This window comes from Pleurodeles waltl, chromosome 1_1 (genome assembly GCF_031143425.1).
Source record: "Pleurodeles waltl isolate 20211129_DDA chromosome 1_1, aPleWal1.hap1.20221129, whole genome shotgun sequence".
In the NCBI taxonomy this organism is placed as follows: Eukaryota; Metazoa; Chordata; class Amphibia; order Caudata; family Salamandridae; genus Pleurodeles; species Pleurodeles waltl.
The window spans coordinates 229,638,920-229,662,491 of NC_090436.1; the positions used below are offsets into that span (position 1 = coordinate 229,638,920).

Here is a 23,572-nt window from a genome sequence, read left to right on the forward strand (position 1 = left end):
CTGCAACAACAAGAAGAAGGACTGCCTAGCTGAAAACCCCTGCAGAGGAAGACCAGAAGACAACAACTGCCTTGGCTCCAGAAACTCACCGGCCTGTCTCCTGCCTTCCAAAGAACTCTGCTCCAGCGACGCCTTCCAAAGGGACCAGCGACCTCTGAATCCTCTGAGGACTGCCCTGCTTCGACGACGACAAGAAACTCCCGAGGACAGCGGACCTGCTCCAAAAAGACTGCAACTTTATCCAAAGGAGCAGCTTTAAAGACCCTGCAATCTCCCCGCAAGAAGCGTGAGACTTGCAACACTGCACCCGGCGACCCCGACTCGGCTGGTGGAGAACCAACACCTCAGGGAGGACCCTCGGACTACTCTACGACTGTGAGTACCAAAACCTGTCCCCCCTGAGCCCCCACAGCGCCGCCTGCAGAGGGAATCCCTAGGCTTCCCCTGACCGCGACTCTCTGAAACCTAAGTCCCAACGCCTGGAAAAGACCCTGCACCCGCAGCCCCCAGGACCTGAAGGACCGGACTTTCACTGCAGAAGTGACCCCCAGGAGTCCCTTTCCCTTGCCCAAGTGGAGGTTTCCCCGAGGAAGCCCCCCCTTGCCTGCCTGCAGCGCTGAAGAGATCCCTTGATCTCTCATTGACTTACATTGCGAACCCGACGCTTGTTCTAACACTGCACCCGGCCGCCCCCGCGCCGCTGAGGGTGAAATTTCTGTGTGGGCTTGTGTCCCCCCCGGTGCCCTACAAAACCCCCCTGGTCTGCCCTCCGAAGACGCGGGTACTTACCTGCTGGCAGACTGGAACCGGGGCACCCCCTTCTCTCCATTGAAGCCTATGCGTTTTGGGCACCACTTTGAACTCTGCACCTGACCGGCCCGAGCTGCTGGTGTGGTAACTTTGGGGTTGCTCTGAACCCCCAACGGTGGGCTACCTTGGACCAAGAACTGAACCCTGTAAGTGTCTTACTTACCTGGTAAAACTAACAAAAACTTACCTCCCCCAGGAACTGTGAAAATTGCACTAAGTGTCCACTTTTGAAATAGCTATTTGTGAATAACTTGAAAAGTATACATGCAATTGAAATGATTCAAAGTTCCTAATGTACTTACCTGCAATACCTTTCAAACAAGATATTACATGTTAAATTTGAACCTGTGGTTCTTAAAATAAACTAAGAAAATATATTTTTCTATACAAAACCTATTGGCTGGATTTGTCTCTGAGTGTGTGTACCTCATTTATTGTCTATGTGTATGTACAACAAATGCTTAACACTACTCCTTGGATAAGCCTACTGCTCGACCACACTACCACAAAATAGAGCATTAGTATTATCTATTTTTACCACTATTTTACCTCTAAGGGGAACCCTTGGACTCTGTGCATGCTATTCCTTACTTTGAAATAGCACATACAGAGCCAACTTCCTACAGGTGGTAGTTAATTGTTTCTGCCATGTTTTTAGTAGAGTGTGGGCACATTATTTCCTGCTTACTCTAGTCAGTTTTGTTTTAATCTTGTCCAAGATTCTGCTATATTCAATAAAATCTGGGTTTGAAGGCTCCTGAGGCAATTTTATTTTTTCTGTCTTTTCTCTCCTGTTTTTTGTTTGATTCTTGCCTGTAGGTTCGAGTCTATTCCTACGTTCTGCTCACTGTGGCACACACTATCATTTAAGATCATTGGCAAAGAGCTCCCTAATGGGGCCCATCAGATATTGCAGCGCCAGTCTGACGAGGAGCTGCTCTATGATGAAGCATGACATCTAATAAGATGTGTGAGGGTCTTTAGCTCCTGTATATAGGAGTGCCTGGTGGAGTTTTTTTTCCTACATGTTTTTGGAACAGTGTACTTTTGTTGAATATTGTGATTGTTGGGGAGAGTGTACAGTTGACCATTAACTCTCCCTGTCCCTCTTTTGATTGTATAGCCCAACATAAAAAGACACTACTGCACTCGCACCCTACAGCCCGAGGAGTAGACCAATGGTGTCCCCATGTGCCTGAGGTGCTCAAGCATTGAGCCCCTCTGTGTGCTCCCACAGACTAGCCTTCCGGTCCTCGCTTGCAGCACCTTCACGAGCCAACCGTTTCCCATTTAAGTGAGTGTGACACCCAACGCCATAACACACCTCTGCACCCAGATCCCCCAGAGCCTCCCGAGATGACCTGTTGGTGTGGCCTTGCACCCTGCCCTATACATACGTTAAGTCATGGAAAATAGCCCCGTAAGTCACTGTGAGCTGTCCAAATGCACAACATGGTTTTCCCCCATAGGAAAAAATTACCACACCCAGAAATTGCACTGTGTCTACTTTTAAAAACTCAAAAAATTCCCTATCTTGAAAAGTACTCACCTAATTTCGGTGATCTTGGTGTCTAAATTTACATTGAAGTAACTGTTATTTTTATAAATTGTGTCACATTTCTTTATTGAGTGTGCATCTCACTTACGATGTGTGTGTGCCTTACGTGTGTATCTCTACCTTCTGATATGCCTAAATGCTCACCCACACTGCCACAAAAGAGAGCACTTGAGTTGTCGTTTGTGCCTCTGTGATACATCTGAGGGTTGTTTGGACTCCCTGCACAGTGTACATCATTTTGGTCTTCTATATAAAGAGCCAGCTACCTACACGAAACATGTAGGTGGAGGTCACAGAGATTAGGGTACAGACCTATTCAACCAAATGGGAGAGAAGATCTGAGCTGAGAAGCAGACGGAGCAGTAGACATGTGCAGAGGCATAGCATGTCTGTGCACCACACCTTTCTCAATCAATCCAGGCCAATGAGAATGACTTGGGTGCGATCTTGGCGAATATTCCTCAGAATCAGAGAAATCAAGTGTATGGGAGGAAAAGGCGCAGTGCAGCTGAAAGTTCCACCTCAACTGAAAAGCATCTCCCCTCAACCGATACCAGAAGGCACAGAAATGCAGGTACTGAGCATTTTCTGAGAAAGCTAACAAGTCAATCTGATGAGTGCCCCCTGGATGAAAATGTTCTGAACTACCTTCAGCAGAAGACAGCACTCATGATTGGAAAGATGACATCGGCTCAGACTGGCAGCTCTGACATTCAGAGACCACACTAGGTCATTGGCCGTGAGCCAGATCGCTTGGCGGTGAACCCAAGCCCACAGTCTCAACACTTCCAGACAAAAAAGGCGATACCCTGTTACCCCTCGCTTGCTGACATACATTGCTGTTGTGCTGTCCATCAGGATCTGGATGGACCGACTGTAGGAAAGTAGCCTCTTTCTAGCTTGGTTATCCCCACTTTCTGGCCTGTTTGTCAGTCTGTTTGACTGTGTTCACTGGGATCCTGGTAACTAGGACCCCAGTGACTATGCTCTCTTCTCTAAATGTGGTTGCTGGTAACCTGTTCTTCCCACAATTGGCATACTGTGCCCCCCATGTAAGCCCCTAGTATGTGATAGCTAGGTACCCAGGGCTTTTGGGTCCCAGGGGCTCCCTATAGGCTGCAGCAGTCATTCTGCCACCCATAGGGAGCCCATGCAAAGGGTTCTGCAGGCCTGCCATTGCAGCCTGCATGAAACTGGTGCATGCACCCGTTTTCAGTACAGGTCACTATACCAAGTCAATAAGAGTTACTCCTATGGTAAGCCCTCTTAGCCTAGGGGGCAGGGGGCAGGGTGCAGGTACCTGTCTGTGAGGACACCCCTGCACTAGGTGAGGTGCCCCCTCAAACTCACAAACCATTTTCCTGGACCTTGTGAGTGCGGGGACGCCATGTTACATGTGTACTGGACATCGGTCACTATCTATGTCCAACTACATAATGTTAACTCCGAAACTGAGCATGTTTGGTATCAAACATGTCAGAATCATACCCCAATTATGTTGCAAGTATTGGAAGTATGATTTCATGCACTCTGGGGGCTCCTTTGAGGACCCCCCAGCATTGCAACCACCAGCCTTACAGGGTTTTCCAGGCAGCCCAGTTGCTGCCACCCCTCAGACAGGTTTCTGTACTCCTGCTGCTTGATCTAATCAAGCCCATGAATGCAGAACAAAGAATTACCCTTGGGAGAGGAAGGTAATACCCTCTCCCTTTGGAAATAGGCGTGACTCGCTTGGTAGGGGTAGCCTCTCAAAGCCACTGGTCTGTCTTGAAGGGCACATTTGGTGCCCTCCGTGCATAAAATAGTCCACACCAGTTCATGGAAACTGGACAATAGAAAGAGAAGCAACCACTTCCCTGTCCATCACCACCTCAGGAGTGGTGCCCAGAGCACCTCCAGGTGGTACCTGGGTTCTGCCATCTTGTTTCCAAGGTTGGCAGGGAACTCTGGGAGCATTTGTGTGGCCAGGCAGGTGACGTCAGAGCCCCCTCCTTATAGGTGCTTACGTGGTTAGATGACCAGACCAGCTTCCTACAACGACTAACAGTAGAAGAGAGGAAGACCTTGAGCACAAGTCGAATACCCTGCCATTCTAGTAGGCTCATGTGAAGCACCTGCACCCCCAAAGACCAGAGGCCTCTGATCTCCAGATGAGTACCCTAGGGTGGAGGCATCTGTTTCTACCGTAGCCACAGCTGGCGGAGGGCTGAAGGCTATCCTGTGCATCAATTTCACCTTGTCTTCCTTCCAAGCCACTTGTGCCACAGCACTAAGTGCAAATCAAAATGCAGTCTTCCAAATCTTCCCTGTACTGTAGCCACTGCCGGTTGAGGCAGCACTGCAGGGTCCTCATGTGGAAAACAGGAGAATGCAGGAAGCCAGCAGACCTACAAACCGCAGGACTCTCAGGACTGGATTTTCTTCACCTGGTTGGAAGGAGGAAGTAATTTCCAGTATGTCTTGAATTTTCTGCAAAGGTGGAAAGGAGCACAGAAGGTTGGTGTCCAATACCGACCCTATGAATTTGGATTAGTTGGGAGGGCCACAGATGAGTTTTTGGTTCATTGAACAGACACGCCCAGGTCGATCTGGCATCAAGTCAGCTGCATATGGTGCAACATCATCTCCAGTGAACTGGCTTTGAGAAGCCAGTGGTCTATGTACAGAAAAATGGGTATACCGACCAGCATTGGAGTGGGAGAACGTCGAGGAGACCTACCTATAGACCATGTTATACCTTTTCTTGTGCTTGCATTGCTTCTTCTTTGATGACATCAGGTGGAGGGGGCCAGAGGCAAGAACGGTCAGACTGCTTTTAGAGATGTTGACTGTCCTTTGTTTGAGCCATAAATAGCTTGGCCTCACGCTCCTTACTGGCATTAGGATTCATACTAAGGCATGAACAACAATGTTGTGGTTGAGCATAGACACCATAAACAAATGGCATAGGGAACCGTGAAGAGCATTTGTCCTTCACAGTCCCAGCAAGCCTTAAACACTCACTTTTTTGAAGGTGACATTCTTTTAAAGAAGGTATTATGATTGTCAATTTGAGAGACTTTCCTGAGAAGAGAAGCTTCGGATCAGCATCAAAGACACAGAAAAACAGAAAAACAGAAACTGACATTGGTACGCCAGGGCGGGCGATGTATGTTCGGTGGTGTCATGTGATGTCACTTCCAACACTGACCGAGTCCAGTCTCCTCTGTTGGAGACCTTCAAGCTTTGAAGCTCCAAGATACAGTCTGACACCCGGGGCTGCTCTACAGGTGACGAACCTGCAGCTAGCAGTATCCATCAGAAATTTATTTGACAAAGTTATGGCAGTAAAAACATAAAACAGTTGTTTTTACTGTGGGAAGACTTGGTCCCATCTCTGGCGAGTACAAGATTACATGCTGACCCCTCAGCTGTGCTAACTCCTGAATGGTGTGACTAAAGTTGATACTTCAAGGTATCAAACAACTTGTTACATTAACTCCGATTTGATTATCAAGTCCAAATTAATGTAAAGTGTAGCCATGTGCAACTTTTACAGAGTCACCACTTTGTTTCCTTTACTCTTGTGTGCACTTAACAGTTGCACAAGCTACCTGACCCCAAGACAGCCTCTGTCGTTCTGGGGAAATGTGTGTAGTAAGCTGGGCTCTGGTTGTAGTACCTCCCACTTTTTTCGCCTGGTGTTACTATGTTCTGGACTGTAGTGCACTGGGATCGTGCGAACCAGGACCCCAGTGCCAGTGCTCTCGCTCACAAATGGAGTTGTTGGTTAATTGTTTTTACCCGCAATTGGCATACTGGTGCACCCATGTATGTCCCTAGTATATGGTACCTAAGTACACAGGACATTGGTATACCAGGGGTCCCCTAAGGGCTGCAGCATGTACTATGCCACTCATAGGATCCCATGCAAACTGTGACTGCAGGCATGCCATTGCAGCCTGCGTGAATGGGTGCCTGCACACTTTCACTGCCAAACCTAACCACTGCACTTAGATATTATAAGTTACCCTTATTTTAGGCCCTTCAGCCCAAGAGCAGGGTGCATGTCCCCAAGTGTGATGGTACCCCTGCATGAGCAGGGTACCCATACATACGCCAGGCCAATTCCTGGACTCTGTAAGTGCGAGGAAGTCATCTTAAAGAATGTAGTAGTCACTGATCAACACAAATAGTCCAACTAAATACTAGCTACTCCAAACCTAGGCATAATTGGTAGCAAACATGTTGGGATCATGCAACTGTACAGATCCCAGTGTTAGTTTCATGATACCATGTATTCTGGGATTTCCCTAGGGGATCGCCCAGTTCTGATGTGCAACCTTACGGCGTCCAGCTGCAAGCCCACACTGCTCCTGACCACAGACACTGCTCTGCCCTCCTGCTGATGAGTTCGGCTCAGGCCGGAGGAGCAGAACAAAAGATTTTCAGCAAGGTAGAGGTGTGACCACCTCTCCCTGTGTTTTAGGTGTCTAGGGGCTGGGGTGGGGTGGCCTCCGAGCACCACCAGACTGCTTTGAAGGGCACATTTGGCGTCCTCCTTGCATAATCTGGATTGCACTAGTTCAGGAACCCTTGGTTCCTGCTCTGACTCAATACTACACAAAGGACAGGGGAGTGATCACCCCCGTCCAGCTCCTTCCCTAGGGAGGTGCACAGAGCTCTGCCAGGTGGCCACTTGATTCTGCCATCTTGGAAATAAGATGTGAAGAGGCCCCTGGGAGTATCTATCTGTTTAGGCTAGGTAGGAAGCGACCCTGCCTCCCTCTGATAGGTGGGCCACTGCAGAGAGTGACCAACCCCCATTTTAGAGTTATTTAGGGCTTTCTCAAGGGTGAGTCCTCAGATTCATCAAGCAAGACTCTGCAAGGAACTCTCTGCGAGACATCTTCTGCCCCTGGCCTCTAGAACGGCTGCTGGTCTTCGACTGGAACCAAACATGTCTTCTTCTGGTGGCAAGGCTCCAATTGCAACATTGTTTCCCCGGATCCTGCAAGAATTCTGCAAAATCCAAGGCTGTGCATCCTTCAGGGTCAAAAGGACTCTATTTGCACCATGAAGAACAAAGGAATCTCCGTAGGAGTGAAGGAGTCACCCCCTGCACCTCAGGCACCTCAAGGCATCGTTGACCGATAGGTGGGGTCTGCTGTCCCGGGACCTCCGAAGATCCTGCTTCACAGGTGGTGTGTCTGTGGTCTCGTCTGGGTCCTGCTTGTCTTCTATCCAAGTTGAGAGACTGTAGGCCCTTGCTCCTGCCACTGGACTGACACCTCTGTGCACCATGACTGTTGCACTTGCCAAGGCTGTTGACTCTTCCTCCGAGAGAACTTCATGCTCCAAGAAGCTCCAGCCCCCACTACTCTGCAAACCGAAGATCAGTTCCTGTCCTGCAACTCCTGCGATGTGGTACACCCATTTCGTTGGGCTGGTAAGGCCTCCTTCTTACTCCCTGTGTCCGGCACCTGTGGGTCACTCCCGGGGGATCCATCGACTTACGCTAGCATTCCTGTGTGCTGAGGGCCAGCTCTGACTCCCACTCCTGGGTAGAGTCTCCTGGAATCAGTCTGCAAATCCTATTTGCACTTGCCAGTGCTTTTTGGTGACCTGGTTGGTCACTGACCCTCCTGCAATCCTGCAACCATCGAGGAACAGCTCGTAGGCAACTCTTTGGATCTTCAGTAGCTCCTGGTCCCCACAGTTGGACTTCTTCCTCCACCGACTTGCAGGAACTTCATCTTCAGGAGGGTGGGCAGTGCCACCTGCACCACCTGGGCACCTCCTTGGGTGCTGGATTCTGTATCCTTCCTTCGCAGTTCATCCATGTCCGGAATCCATCCCTGGGTTCCACCAGCTTTGGTCCATGGGTCGTGACAGCAGTTGGACAATCTGAGGCATTCACCGTCTTCAGAAAGAGTCCCTTCTCCCCTGTGCGCCAAGGTTCCTCGTCTAGGTACTCCCGTCTTATGAGTATCTGGGGAAGTGGAACTCTCCACCCATGCTCTTGTAAACTGGTTTACTCGGGGTTCGGTGGGAAGGGTCCCTGAATTCCATAAACTCCAACCATTACTCCTTGTGTTAGCCTATTGGACAACTGAGTTGGCAACTGACTTACTCCTGGTTGCTGGGGGTCACCTACTGTACTTACCCTCTTGTATTCCTAACTGGCCCCAGCCCCAAGCTAACCTTTGGGGGAGTCCCACTTTCACATCCCAATTTTTTAGTATATGGTTTGGGCCTCCCCTAGAGCCCTGTATATTTCTAAGCTTTTCTGATGGTTATTTTATGTTTATAATTGTATGTAATATCTCCAAAGGGAGCTTTACCAATGTCGGTTTATAAGTAGTGCTGTAATAAAGAATCATTTATTTTTGCAACACTTGTGTGGTTCTATCTCGTGAATGAGTTATTGTCTAACTACTGTGGTATTGTATGAGCTTTACATTCCTCCTGGATTAGGTTTAGCTGCTCGCCTCAGCTACCACTAGAGAGCTTCTGCTATCTGGATACCTATTCACTATCAACAGGGGTTGCATGGGGCTCAGTATAGGGTGTCGTACCATAGGTGTACACGCTAAAATGAACCTGCCTCCTACAACATGCTATTGACTCCCAGGAAAGGAGACAACAGAACTCTGCAGTGGAGATAGGTGTTATTTCGCTCCTGCAGGAAGCCACTTGGCTGTCGAACCAAAAGGCAAGCTTCAAAGGAGAAGTCATCTTTGAAGGGCTAATGGGTTACACTTGGGAGAGGATCTGCTCAGTTGTCTAGACAGACAGGCTGGCACCAGGACAAGGAAGGGAAAGACAGTTTCCAAACCGTTTATTCAGAGGCATGTAGCCCTCTTGGTAGCCACCCCTCTGGATTGGGCTACTGAGCGCCGAGAGAGGGCTTCTGTAATGTTGAAAGAGGGCCGAAAGGTGTATTTTGGGATAGCCAGATGTCACAATTCACAAGAAGTGGTCATCATGAGGGTGGGAACCCACCACATCCTACCCTGCAGGTATTTTCTGAGCATAAATAGGACACAGAACTCACAGAATGGCACACAGAACTCAGAATGCAACTGGACTGGAAGAAAGATCGAAGAAGGACTGCCCTGCTGCACAAAGGATGAGCGCAAAGAGGCTGCACTGGTGTGAACTGCACTTGCAGTGCCTGGTGGCTAGAAAAGGAGAAAGGACTGTGCCTGTTGTGTCCTGCTCGTGGAGAAGTGATCTCCGGAGCACAGATGAAACAAGAGACTCCAAGGATCAGTCAGCTGACCTTCTGTTTGCAGCACAGGGACACAACAGCTGAGAAGCCTGCTGTGGCAAGTTGGTAGCCCACAGTTCTCACACCGCCGCCACCGTGCAGCTCCAGACACCAGAACCCGCAGCTCAAAGTTAAATCTACGGCCGCTGGACCCACGAGAGTTACTGGAGTGCAATCTGGTTGAGCAGAAGACAAGTTATGACACAGTGAAGGATTTGGCTGTGATTGAAATACTGAGCAACTAGTAGTCCAGTGGCGAGTAGACTTCTTCCTGGACTGAAAGGTCTTTGAGGGACATCGACCTACTGGCCAGTACCGCCTCTTCCCATCTCTGGACTAAAGAGCAGCCACTAGAAGTCCCCTGTCAACAGCAATGTATCCACAGAATCCCTGAGCATCTTCAGCATCCTTTATCTCTTGCGGCAGGGCCACTTCCATAGGAACCCACAGCAAAGGATAAAAGTGCCTGAAAAAAAGACTGCTTCACCTGTTGAAGTAATTGTTTCTTAGGACCTAACTGGTCCTCCCTGACACTCTCCCTGTTAAAGTTGGTCACCCAAAGTAACTCTAACCGACCGCGATACAACTTGTCAAAAGTTATTGCTCAAAAGGTTTCTAAGTGTCTGTAGGAAAGTGCCACTATTGGCATGGTTACCACCCCACCCCCAACACACACACACGTTTTGCCTAGTGTTGATGCCAAGTTTGATTAAAAGTGTGCTGGGACCCTGCTAGCCAGGCCCCTGCACCAGTGTTCTTTACCTAAAACTGTAACTTTGTTCCCACAATTGTCACAGCCCTGGAACACAGTTAAGTCCCTTGTAAAAGGTACCCATGGTACCAAGGGCCCTGTGGCCAGGGAAGGTCTCTAAGACTGCAGCATGTAGTATGCCACCCTAGGGGACCCATCACTCAGCACATGTACACTGCCTTGCAGCTTGTGTGTGCTGGTGGAGAGAAAAAGGCAAAGTCTACACGGCATCCCCCTCAGGGTGCCATTCCCACAAAACACTGCCTGTGGCATAGGTAAGTCACCCCTCTAGCAGCCTTACAGCTCTAAGGCAGGGTGCACTATACCACAGATGAGGGCATAGCTGCATTAGTACTATGGCCCTACAGCATCTAAGCCAATTCTTAGACATTGTAAGTGCACAGTAGCCATAAGAGTATATGGTCTGGGAGTCTGTCAAACACGAACTCCACAGCACCATAATGGCTACACTGAAAACTGGGAAGTTTGGTATCAAACTTCTCAGCACAATAAATGCACACTGATGCCAGTGTACATTTTATTGTGAAATACACCCCAGAGGGCATCTTAGAGATGCCCCCTGAAAACATACCTGACTTCCAGTGTGGGCTGACTAGTTTTACCAGCCTGCCACACACCAGACATGTTGCTGGCCACATGGGTAGAGTGCCTTTGTGACTCTGTGGCTAGTAACTAAGCCTGTACGTGGTGGAGGTGCTTCTCACCTCCCCCTGCAGGAGCTGTAACACCTGGCAGTGGGCCTCAAAGGCTCACCCCCTTTGTTACAGCGCCACAGGGCATCCCAGTTAGTGGAGATGCCCTCCCCCTCCGGCCACAGCCCCACTTTTGGCGGCAAGGCCGGAGGAGATAATGAGAAAAACAAGGAGGAGTCACTGGCCAGTCAGGACAACCCCTAAGGTGCCCTGAGCTGAGGTGACTCTGACTTTTAGAAATCCTCCATCTTGCAGATGAAGGATTCTCCCAATAGGATTAGGGATGTGCCCCCCTCCCCTCAGGGAGGAGGCACAAAGAGGGTGTAGCCACCCTCAGGGCTAGTAGCCATTGGCTACTAACCCCCCAGACCTAAACACACCCCTAAGTTGAGTATTTAGGGGCCCCCAGAACCAAGCAAGATAGATTCCTGCAACCTGAAGACGAAGAAGGACTGCTGACCTGAAAGCCATGCAGAGAAGACGGAGACACCAACTGCTTTGGCCCTAGCCCTACCGACCTGTCTCTCCACTTCAAGAAAAACTGCAACAGCGACGTGTTTCCCAGGGTCCAGCGACCTCTGAAGCCTCAGAGGACTACCCTGCATCTAAAAGGACCAAGAACTCCTGAGGACAGCGGCTCTGCTCCAAAGAAGAAACAACTTTGCAACAAAGAAACAAACTTTAAAGGACTGCACGTTTCCCGCCGGAAGCGTGAGACTTTCCACTCTGCACCCGACGCCCCCGGCTCGACCTGCGGAGAACCAACACTACAGGGAGGACTCCCCGGTGACTGCGACCATTTGAGTAGCCAGAGTTGGCCCCCCTGAGCCCCCCCAGCGACGCCTGCAGAGGGAATCCAGCGGCTCCCCCTGACCGCGACTGCCTGCTTCTAAGAACCCGACGCCTGGTAAAGACACTGCACCCGCAGCCCCCAGGACCTGAAGGATCCGACCTCCAGTGCAGAAGCGACCCCCAGGAAGCCCTCTCCCTTGCCACGGTGGTGGCTACCCCGAGGAGCCCCCCCCCCCCCCCCCCCCCTTTTGCCTGCCTGCTTCGCTGAAGAGACCCCCTGGGTCTCCCACTGAAGTCCATTCCAAACCAGACGCCTGTTTGCACTCTGCACCCGGCCGCCCCTGTGCCGCTGAGGGTGTACTTTTTGTGCTGACTTGTGTCCCCCCCGGTGCCCTACAAAACCCCCCTGGTCTGCCCACCAAAGTCGCGGGTACCTACCTGCTGGCAGACTGGAACCGGGGCACCCCCTTCTCCATTGAAGCCTATGTGTTTTGGGCACCACTTTGACCTCTGCACCTGACCGGGCCTGAGCTGCTGGTGTGGTACCTTTGGGGTTGCCCTGAACCCCCAACGGTGGGCTACCTTGGACCCAACTTTGAACCCTGTAGGTGGTTTACTTGCCTGCAAAACTAACAAATACTTACCTCCCCCAGGAACTGTTGGAATTTGCACTGTCTAGTTTTAAAATAACTTATTGCCATTTTTGCCAAAACAGTATATGCTATTTTGCTGATTCAAAGTTCCTATGATACCTAAGTGAAGTACCTTTCATTTGAAGTATTGATTTTAAATCTTGAACCTGAGGTTTTTAAAATAAACTAAGAAAATATATTTTTCTATACAAAAACCTATTGGCCTGGAATTGTCTTTGAGTGTGTGTTCCTCATTTATTGCCTGTGTGTGTACAACAAATGCTTAACACTACCCTCTGCTAAGCCTACTGCTCGACCACACTACCACAAAATAGAGCATTAGAATTATCTCTTTTTGCCACTATCTTACCTCTAAGGGGAACCCTTGGACTCTGTGCATGCTATTTCTTACTTTGAAATAGTACATACAGAGCCAACTTCCTACAGTGTGTTCCTCATTTATTGCCTGTGTGTGTACAACAAATGCTTAACACTACCCTCAGATAAGCCTACTGCTCGACCACACTACCACAAAATAGAGCATTAGAATTATCTACTTGTGCCACTATCTTACCTCTAAGGGGAACCCTTGAACTCTGCGCACACTATTTCTTACTTTGAAATAGTATATACAGAGTCAACTTCCTACATGGCCCAATAGGTATGAGGTGTTTACAGACCTCAATGCCAGGCTGGAGGAAGAAAACATCTTGTTCCCAAGTTGGTCCAGCCTCTTGAATTCCCTATCCGGGGGAGCGAAAGGGGAGGCACCATGGGATGTGGAGGCTTGGACCACCAAGCTCTCTAGGGTGGGGTGTTTGGTGAGGAAACTAGGGTCGGTAGGAGCTGGTTGATAGCAGCTGCCAATTGTCCTATTTACAGGAGCCCCTGTGCGGGGTTTGGACCACGTCCCCAGAAGGACATCAGTAAGGGCCTCATTAAAGGGCAACATCGGCTCTGATGTAGCAACCCCTGGCTGAAGCACCTCTGTCAGGATGTTAGTTCTGACCAGCACAGTAAGCAAGTGCAGGTCCAAGCCCTCAGCTGCCCTATGCACCACCAAGGCATATGACGCTCTTTCCTCCGTAACTGCAGAAGGAGGTGAGAGCATACCAGCATCTGGATAAGTATCCAGTCCTCTAGCTTTCCCTATATTCTCATACCAGTCCTGCTCCTCTAATCCATACTCTAAAGGATCACCAGACCCCTCCCATTCCTCACCTGTGCCTGGCTGTTCAAAATAAGCCTCAGGCACCGATCTGGGCCGTGTCAGCGCCGTCTAAGTTGGGATCGGCGTTGTACGACTTTCTTCCGGCTCCAGATCATCTGGAATGAGCATGGGGCTCAGACCACCGAAGGGCGCCGGTGGTGGGGGGAGTGCCTACGTCGGGACAGACACCAGAGAAGGCCGACTGAGTGAAACCGACGTCGGTCCAGATCTGATATCGGATCCTGGGGTCCCCAATGGTGCAGAGGACGAAGCCGCCAGCCTTGAACCAGATTGCGGCCCCTGCTGACCCCCGGGGTCCAAAGAACCAGCTGTGGGGACAGCCCACTCAAAAATGAGGTGCATGGCTTAGTATAAGTCTGATTTGAGTGGGGGTTGATCCGGCTCACGGTTAAGGGGGGAGACGCGAAGTTGGCCATGGCATCGGCCCCGCAGAACCGTGCTCGGAACATCACCGTTTCCGTGATGCCTGGTCAGTCGACGGGCGTGGTGAAGTTGAAGTCCGCTTGGACTTCTGGCATGGTCCCACAGGACCATGACCTCCTAGGAGTCGCGTCAACCAAAGTTGAGTGCCAGGCCGCCATGAGTTTTAGGGACCGCTCTCTCAAAGACTCCAGTGCCATTGCCCGGCAGTTCAAGCACAACTTTGTGTCGTGGTCTCTGTTGAGGCACCAGAGACATACTTGGTGGGGGTCCGTCACCGACATGGCGAGATGGTAGGCACCACACGGCTTAATCCCCGTCTTCCTAGATGACATCCCTCGCACAGACACAAAAACATCTTCGACAAAACATAGAAAAAAGGCTTGCCAAAAAAGGCAAAGTGTAGCTCAATCATGTACCTGCGCTTAACCGGCGTGGAAGGAAAAGAACTGACGTACACGTGCCGGGGTGGTGCCTTTATAAATGCTGTGACATCTCAGATGGCTTCAACGATGCTGATGACATCATGCAGAGCTGGATGACGCACGCGGATCTGGACGATGTCACCTGACGGTGCTCAGCAAAAAATTCCGGATTCGAAGCTGATTCCAGGGAAATGTAAGGAACCTGCAGCTAGAAGTCTCTATCAGATACCTGATTTCCACACGTCGCTCATTGCGCTGAGTACACACTAGGTGTTTTCCAGGACATCTGCACAGGGTAAGATGACCTCAGCCATCTTGGATTCAGGAGGAGAAGGGCACTCAGATTGTTTCTGAACAAACCCAGTGGAAGTGATATAAAGTGGAAGGGTTTCCCTGAGGGACCTGGTACCCCACTGCTAAGTGAGTCCTCTCATTTCACAAACACGAAGATAGCATATAAGTAGCATCCCGGGAACTCAGTCATCAGATCACTACTGGACTGAAAAAAGAGATTAAGGACTGCGGTCCTGGACCTAGCAAAAAGAGGTTGTACCAAAGACTGTACTGCACCTCGTCCACCCGAGGAACCTGCTAAGAGTACTATGCCTGCTGTGCCCACTCATAGAAAAGAGCTTTAATTGTGCAAGAACAAAAGAAGTGACTCCAAGGGCTAGGTAGCTAGCCTCCTGTTAAGTATCAGGACTATAAAAGCTAAACAAGTCTGCAACCTAAAGAGTCCAACTGCCCAGGAACACCTGCCCACCACTGGACAGCGAAGTGCAGCCTGGGAGACAGTCTTGATCATATCGAGGTGTCCCCAAGGTCACTGGACCTGTGATCGATGTCAGAGTGGGTTCTGGGCCCTGGACAAGAAAGATTTACTTACATGCAGGTAACCACTGAGACTACTGTAACCGGCAGACCAGTTGACCAGTGGTGACTGAAACCCTAGTGGACTACACTGGAGCCTCTTGGGAGATAGAACACTGAGGACTGAGATGAGCCTCGATGTTCGTCGACTCAAGGGTGGCCTCAGGAAGAATCACTGCACTTCTTCAGCATCACCAGTATCAGGACTACTTCTTGGCAGGGCGTAGTAAGAATAAAAATACAGTGAAGACCCTGAGGCTCCTGGATCAAGCAGGTAACCATCTCCCTGGACCTAGTAGGTCTCTGTGTCTGCCTCCCCATCCACTGTGGCCTATCCAAGAGAGGTTTAGTGGCTGTTTTAGACTGGTGGCTCGGAACCGCTGAACTGCTTGTAATGATGTGTTGCATCTAAAGACTGAACTACAGTGATTTATCCTAACTTTCAAAAATCATATCCCCGGTTTCTCTCAATAGGTTTTTGTTGTTTTATTTTTATAAATTGGAGTCACATTTGTATATGCATTGTTTCTCTTACCTATTGATTGTTTTGGTACTTCCAAATGTTTTACACTTGTTACTTTGATTAAGCCTGACTGCTCTGTGTCACAGCTAACAACTAAGTATTTTGTTAAAGAACTAAACTGAACAGGATACAGACTGTGCCATTATTACATGGTGAGGTCTCAAAGCTACACCACATAATAATCCCCTTCCCTCCATCCTGAAAAACTGGTGGACTACAGCCAAGCATGGTGATGAAAGGGTTTTGGGGATAGACGTGCTTGAAGACAACTGCTGAAATAAAAATGCAGGGTCAACCAGGGGCAGGCAATGGCGTCGTGTGATCGCGCAGTTAATTTTGGGGAACCAGAGCAAAGTTTGGCCCATGCCCCCAACAAGGTATCCATAATAGCTTTGTTAAAAGGTAGAAGGGGCCTTACAGGTGTCTGCCCAAGCTGAAGAACATCTTGAATTCCAAGGTGGAGAGCAGGAGATGGAGGACATTGGCCACCCAACCCACTCTCGTCAGAGTCAGGACCAAGGGAAGAAAGGAGAACCAGACTCTCGGGAGGTACCAGGGCCACCAGCTTCTTGTAACTCATCGTACCAATACTCTTTGTGATATGGTTGGCCGATCTTACCACCTGCATCGTAATCATTGTCCAAATTCACTCCAAACATGGAATGCAGAGCATGTGTTCTCAAATATGAAAGCTTGGGTGGAGAAAGCAGTGCCTCAACAGTGACCGAGCGCGACCTCCTAGTGGTAGGACCAGCGTACGCGTTGAGTCGGAAAGTACAACAGTTATCTCGTCTTACAGCGACGAGTGTTGAAGCTCCAGGAACCAGTGTGGCCCTTCGTGCCTGAGGTGGGGTCAGAACTCGAGATGCAAGCTGGATTCAGAGGGTCTGGACATTTCCCCTGAACACTGCTTTACAATTGTTTGAGGTAAAAGATGATCTCAGAGATGACTGGTAGCTTTGGCCGTCTGCATGCAGGAGCGGATACATGAGGATCCGCATGTCATTTCTGGAGAAGAATAGCGTCAATGGAGAGCCATATGGCATCACCTACCGACGGGCAGTGGTACTGATAAAAAAGCTTCAGATCCAGTCTGATGACTGGGGAATATTCAAAAGGTGAGGGAATCTCCAACTAGAGGTCTATCAGAAAAGACAGTATGTTATATATATATATAGCCCTTACCATGTGAAACCAACACATCTCAGAAATACTTTATTGAGACTTGTAATGGAAATCCAACAGCACGCTATACCCAACACTATCACATGCCACTATTTCAATCTCAGCTACAAATATGAATCTAACACACAGTAGGCAGAACCAGCTAACTTTCATTTGCCCTAAAGAGCTACACAGCCACATTATTGGCGAAGCAAGGCCAATTCAACAGCAGTGTCATGTATCACAACAAAATATGCTTAAAAACAGACAGGTAAAAAAAGCATAAGGATAACAACACCATCAAGCAGACATCCTCACACAAAGACTTGACAGAGCCAAGAGTTAGTAGAAGAGTACATGGTCATTTAACTGGAGTCTGAAGTCCCAGAACATAACTAATTAATTAAATTAACCACCCCTGATGATGCCCAGTTAACTCTGGTTACCCTGGAGGCTCATGAAAAGAATTTACACAGACCTAGCTTATGATGCATATATAGAAGAAACTATGCTCATGCCAAGGAACGAACTGGCCGCTACTTAACAAGGCCTTAGGTTTGTGAATGATAAGGTTTAGTGTACTTATACGTAACACCACACATTCAGCCCACACGTGTTTCAAGTATCCAGACATGAAGTTTGTACCTCTGTCTGACACCACCTCCTTTAGAAAGCCCACTCGGTTAGATACACCAATGAGGGCCCTAGATACTGTAGGTGCAGTAGCAGTTCTCAGGGGAATTGCTTCAGGGTACCTGGTTGCATGATCCACTACAATCAGTATATATCTGATCCCTGATGCTGTTGGATAGTCAAGGGGACCAACAATGTCAATACCTACCCTTTCAAAGGACACCTCAAACACTGGAAGTGTTACAAAACTCTTTCACCCCAGCTAAGGGGATATCATGGGTCAAAGTGAGGAGAAACTCTATGAACTGCTTAGGCACTACTCTCTCCTAGTGGTACCAGGTTTTGGGTGGCTGGCTTCAGTGTAAAGGAGTCCCTCCTCCCAATAGGTCCTGTGGGAGCCATTGATATCTCCCTTTTCCTGATCAGCAGCTTGCTGTCTCAGGCCTTCAAATGTGGCTGCTGCTATGAAAAATAAATGGAAAAGTCCTTTGGTAAGCCCAATCATACACAAAAACACCACAAAAGATGTTCTAATAAGATCCAATTTACTTTATTCTTGCACTAAGTCACCAAAACAATTTTTCAAAACCAAACACTAAAGAGAGTACTAACCAAATATAAGAGAACACTATCAAAACAACATAACCACAACAAACACTATCAAAAACTGGTTAATTCAGGTTGATTTTTCGAGGTAAGTTAAAAACAAAAAAAAGGGGTACCCAAATAGAGAAAGCACTGTGAAAGCATGAAAATGATGGTTAGTGCTATACAAATGCAAACATAACGTTGGAGGTTTTGTCTGTTTAATTGATTTGAGGGGAGAAATATACATGGATACTAGCTCCTCTGAATGTGTCTGTCAAAGTCTGGCAAGATCACAAATAAAAATCTCAATACTGAAAACGAACATACCTTTGCAGTTGTTCATCTTTGTAGTTCTTTAGAGTTACATTAGGCCACTAAAAAACAAATAAGAAAAGGGCAACCTTTCAATAGACTGCGGCTTAAACATGAATCATTAGAATGTCTGGCTATCTTAGGTTGGAGTTATGTATATCAAAAGAACATACAAGAGTACACGTGCATACATTCTAGTAAGAGACCTTTCCAGCTAGATAAGTGGACTATCACTTTCCTCTCAATGGTAGACTGACATTACACTCAAAGTACGATAAATCAAACATTTTCAGAGGAGAGTAACACCTTCCCATACGGGTATTATAGGAAGCAGGCTCTCTATATAGTGCACTAAAATTAAGTACACTGTGCAGAGAGTCCAGATGATACCCAATTGATATTGCAGAGGCAAAAGTAGACAGGACTAATGCTCTATTTTGTGGTAGGGTGGGCAAGCAGTTAGGCTTATCATAGGGTAGTGCTAAGCATTTGTTGTACTTACAGAGGAAATAAATGAGACACACACTCAAAGGATAAATCTGACACCAATTTAGAAAAGAAAAATGTTACTTACCCAGTAGTCATCTATTTGTGGCATGTAGTGCTGTAGATTCACATGCTTTGCATAGGTCCGCCATTTAGTGTTGGGCTCGGAGTGTTAAGAATCTTTTTGAGTCAAGCGATCAAGTGACTCCTCAACTCGGTGATAGTGCGCATGGGCATTACAAGTTGTTTTTCTTCGAAGAAGTCTTTCCGAGTCACAAGATCGAGTGATTCCTCCTCTTCGGTTCCATTGACGGATTGTTTTCCCCCAGAGGTGTAAAGGAAGGAGTGATAGAGTATACAAGTATAAAGTAAGAGATATCCATGCAAATGTAAATGTATATACAAGTGTAATAACTTAAGCGACTACAGGCTTCCGGGGAGGAGGGAGGGTGCATGTGAATCTGCAGCAAAACATGCCACGAACAGATGTACACTGGGTAAGTGACATTTTCCATTCAATGGCCTGTGTAGCTGCAGATACACATGCTGTGCATAGACTACAAAGCAGTTTGTCCTCCCAAAAAATAGCGGTGGTTAGCCTGTAGGAGTTATAGTTGTTTGAAATAACGTTCTAAAGACAGCTTGACCTACTGTTGCCTTTTGTTGAGATAATACGTCTACACAGTAGTGTTTAGTGAATGTATGTGGTGTTGACCATGTAGCAGCTTTACATATTTCAGTCATTGGTATATTTCCTAAGAAAGCCATTGTTGCACCTTTCTTTCTTGTAGAATGTGCTTTGGGCGTAATTAAAAGAGGTCTTTTTGCTTTGATATAGCATGTTTGGATGCACTTTACAATCCATCTTGCTAAACCTTGTTTTGATGTAGGATCACCTATATGGTTTTTGGAAAGCTAGAAACAGTTGTTTAGTCTTTCTAAATGGTTTGGTTCTGTCTATATAGTACATTAACTCTCTTATGATGTCTAATGTATGTAGAGCTCTTTCTGCCACAGAATCTGGCTGTGGAAAGAAGACTGGCAGTTCCACTGTTTAATTAATGTGAAATGGTGATATGACTTTTGGTAGAACGTTTGGATTTGTTCTTAGTACAACTTTATGTTTGTGTACTTGGAAGAAAGGTTCCTCAAGAGTAAAGGCTTGGATTTCACTTACTCTTCTTAAAGAAGTAATTGCCACTAGGAAGGCAACTGTCCATGTTATAAATTGAAGTTGACATGAGTGCATTGGCTCAAATGGTGGACCCATAAGTCTTGTAAGCACTATATTTAGATTCCACTATGGAACTGGTGGCGTTCTAGGTGGAGTGATGCGTTTTAAGCCTTCCATGAAAGCTTTAATGACAGGAACACTAAATAAAGAGGTATGTTGTATATTCTGTAAATATGCAGAAATTGCAGTAAGATGTATTTTTATTGAAGAAAATGCTAAGTTCGATTTTTGTAAATGAAGTAAATAACATACATTATCTTGTATTGATGCTGTAAGAGGGTCTATATTTTTAGATTGACAGTAATATACAAATTGTTTCCACTTGTTTGCATAGCACTGTCTAGTAGTGGGTTTTCTTGCTTGTTTAATAACTTCCAAACATTCTGATGGGAGTTGTAAATATCCAAACTCTATGACCGCAAGAGCCAAATCGCTAGATTGAGTGCCTTGGGATTTGGATGTCTGATCTGACCTTTGCTTTGTGTCAACAGATCTGGTCCTCATGGGAGTTTGGAATGTGGTACTACCGATAGGTCTAGTAATGGTGTGTGTCACGGCTGACGTGCCCATGTTGGTGCTATGAGTATCATGTTGAGTGAGGTTTGACGCAACTTGTTGACTAGAAACGGAAGGAGTGGGAGAGGTGGAAAAGCGTAAGCAAATATCCCTGACCAACTGATCCATAGAGCATTGCCCTTGGATAGGGGATGTGGGTGTCTGAATGCGAAGTTTTGGCATTTTGTATTTTCGCTTGTTGCAAACAGATCTATGTTTGGTGTTCCCCACTTTTGAAAGTACTGCTGAATTACTTCAGAATGAATCTCCCATTCATGAGTTTGTTGGTGATTTCTGCTGAGGATATCTGCCAGCTGATTGTCTATCCCTGGGATATATTGTGCTAATAGATAAATTTAGTTGTGGATTGCCCATTTCCAAATTTACGGGGCTAAAAGGGACAGTTAGGTTGACTGTGTCCCTCCCTGTGTGTTGAGATAAAACATGGTTGTCATGTTGTCTGTCTTTATAAGAACATTGTTCTGTGTGAGAAGAGGTTGAAAGGCTTTGGTGGCTAGAAAGACAGCTAATAACTCCAAGTGGTTTATGTGCAGCTGTTTCTGTTTGACATCCCATTGTCCTTGAATGTTGTGATTGTTTGGGTGAGCTCCCTAACCAATCATTCATGCATCTGTTGTAATTATGGTTTGAGGAACAGGATCTTGAAATGACTGCGCCTTGATTAGATTGGTAGGATTCCACCACTAAAGGGACATATATGTTTGTGGTCTATCAACATTAGATCTTGTAGTTGACTGTGTGCCTGTGACCATTGTTGTGCAAGGCACTGTTGTAAGGGCCGCATGTTTAGTCTTGCGTTTGGAACAATTACAATACAGGATGCGATCATTCCTAGAATTTTCATGACAAATCTCACAGCGTATTGTTGATTTGGTTGTATTTGTGGAATTAGGTTTTGGAAAGCTTGTATCCTTTGTGTATCTGGATATGCTAGAGCCTGTTGAGTATTTAATATTGCACCTAAATAAGGTTGTATTTGTGCTGGTTGAAGGTGTGATTTTTGGTAGTTTATTGAGAAACCTAGTGTGTGTAAGGTTTGTATTACATAATGTTTATGATTTTGGCATTGTGTACGACTGCTTGATTTTAGTAGCCAATCGTCTAGAGATCGAAAGACATGTATATGTTGTCTTCTTAGGTAGGCTGCCACTACTGGCAAGCACCTTGTGAATACCCTTGGCACTGTTGTTATTCAAATGGTAACACTTTGAATTGGTAGTGTTTTCCTTGAATGACAAACCTGAGGTATTTTCTGTGGGCAGGATGGATGGGTATGTGAAAATAAGCATCGTTGAGGTCTAGGGCGGTCATGAAATCTTTTTTTTGTAGTAGTGGGATGACATCCTGTAAAGTTACCATGTGCAAATGTCCGGACAGGATGTAAAGATTGAGGGGCCTGAGGTCTAATATTGGTCTGAGGGTGACATCTTTTTTGGAAATTAGAAAGTATTGCGAATAAACTCCTGTTCCTATCTGAGATTGTGGAACCAATTATATTGATTGTTTGAGTAGTAGAGATTCAACCTCTTCTTGTAACAGAATTGTGTGTTCTGTGGTTAGTTTGTGAAACCTTGGTGGAATAGTTGGAGGAGTGTTTATCAATTCTAGGCAATAGCCATTGCGGATAATTGATAGCACCCAGGTGTCTGTGGTAATATTTTGACAATTTGTGTGGAACTGTTGTAGTCTTTACCCCCACAGGAGAGGAGTGGAAGGGAATGAGGGAAGTCACTTTTTTGGGTGTTGTGCAGGCTGCTTAGAGGTCTGGAATTTTCCTCTATTTCTGGGGTATTGTCCTCTGTATGTGCCTCTAAAACTATCATGTTGGTACTTTGGTTGGTAGGCGGGCTCCGTTTGAAAGGTTGATGCCTCTGAGGGCTGTGTTCTGAAACCACCTCAAAATTGAGGTTTACGAGATGACTCCCTATATGGTGCAGATTAGAGTGCACCCATTGCTTTTGCTGTGTCAGAGTCTTTTCGTAATTTTTCGATCACTGAGTCTACCTCTGGTACAAAAAGATGTTTTTTGCTGAAAAAGGCATGTTTTACACAGCCTGCTGTATTTCTGGCTTGAATCCAGAAGATCAGAGCCATGCATGCCTATGTATAGTGACTGCTGTGTTGACACTCCTTGCAGCAGTATCTGCTGCATCTAGGGCAGATCTTATCTGGTTGTTAGTAATGGCTTGACCTTCCCCCACTACCTGTTGTGGTGTTCTTTGGGGAGATGCAGTATTATATCCTGCATCTCATCCCAATGGCTCTGTCATAACGAGCTAATAGTGCTTGCGAGTTGGCTATACTCCACTGATTTGCTACCTGGGATGCAACTCTTTTCCCCGCAGCATCAAATGTCCAGCTTTCTTTATCAGGAGGGGGTGCATTTCCTGAGGACTGACTATTTTCCCTCTTCCTGGCAGCGCTAACTACAACAGAATCAGGTGGTACCTGATGGGTGATATAATAAAGGTCAGTAGGTGCAGGTTTGTATTTCTTCTCTATTCTAGGTGTTATAATGAGCGCCTTTACTGGTTCGTTAAAGATCTGATCTGCATGTTTTACCATGTCTGGGAGCATTGGGAGGCATTGGTACCTAGAATGA

At 47.1% G+C, this 23,572-nt stretch overlaps 1 protein-coding gene across 2 annotated transcripts in view; it reads right to left on the minus strand.

Annotated features, from left to right (window-relative positions):
• RICTOR (RPTOR independent companion of MTOR complex 2) overlaps window positions 1-23,572 on the minus strand; it is a 1,007,050-nt gene that overhangs the window by 525,085 nt on the left and 458,393 nt on the right. For both annotated transcript variants that reach the window (XM_069221337.1, XM_069221336.1), the window contains exon 19: window positions 18,690-18,736. In XM_069221337.1, coding sequence (XP_069077438.1) covers window positions 18,690-18,736 — 47 coding nt within the window. The remainder of the gene's footprint in view (window positions 1-18,689; window positions 18,737-23,572) is intronic.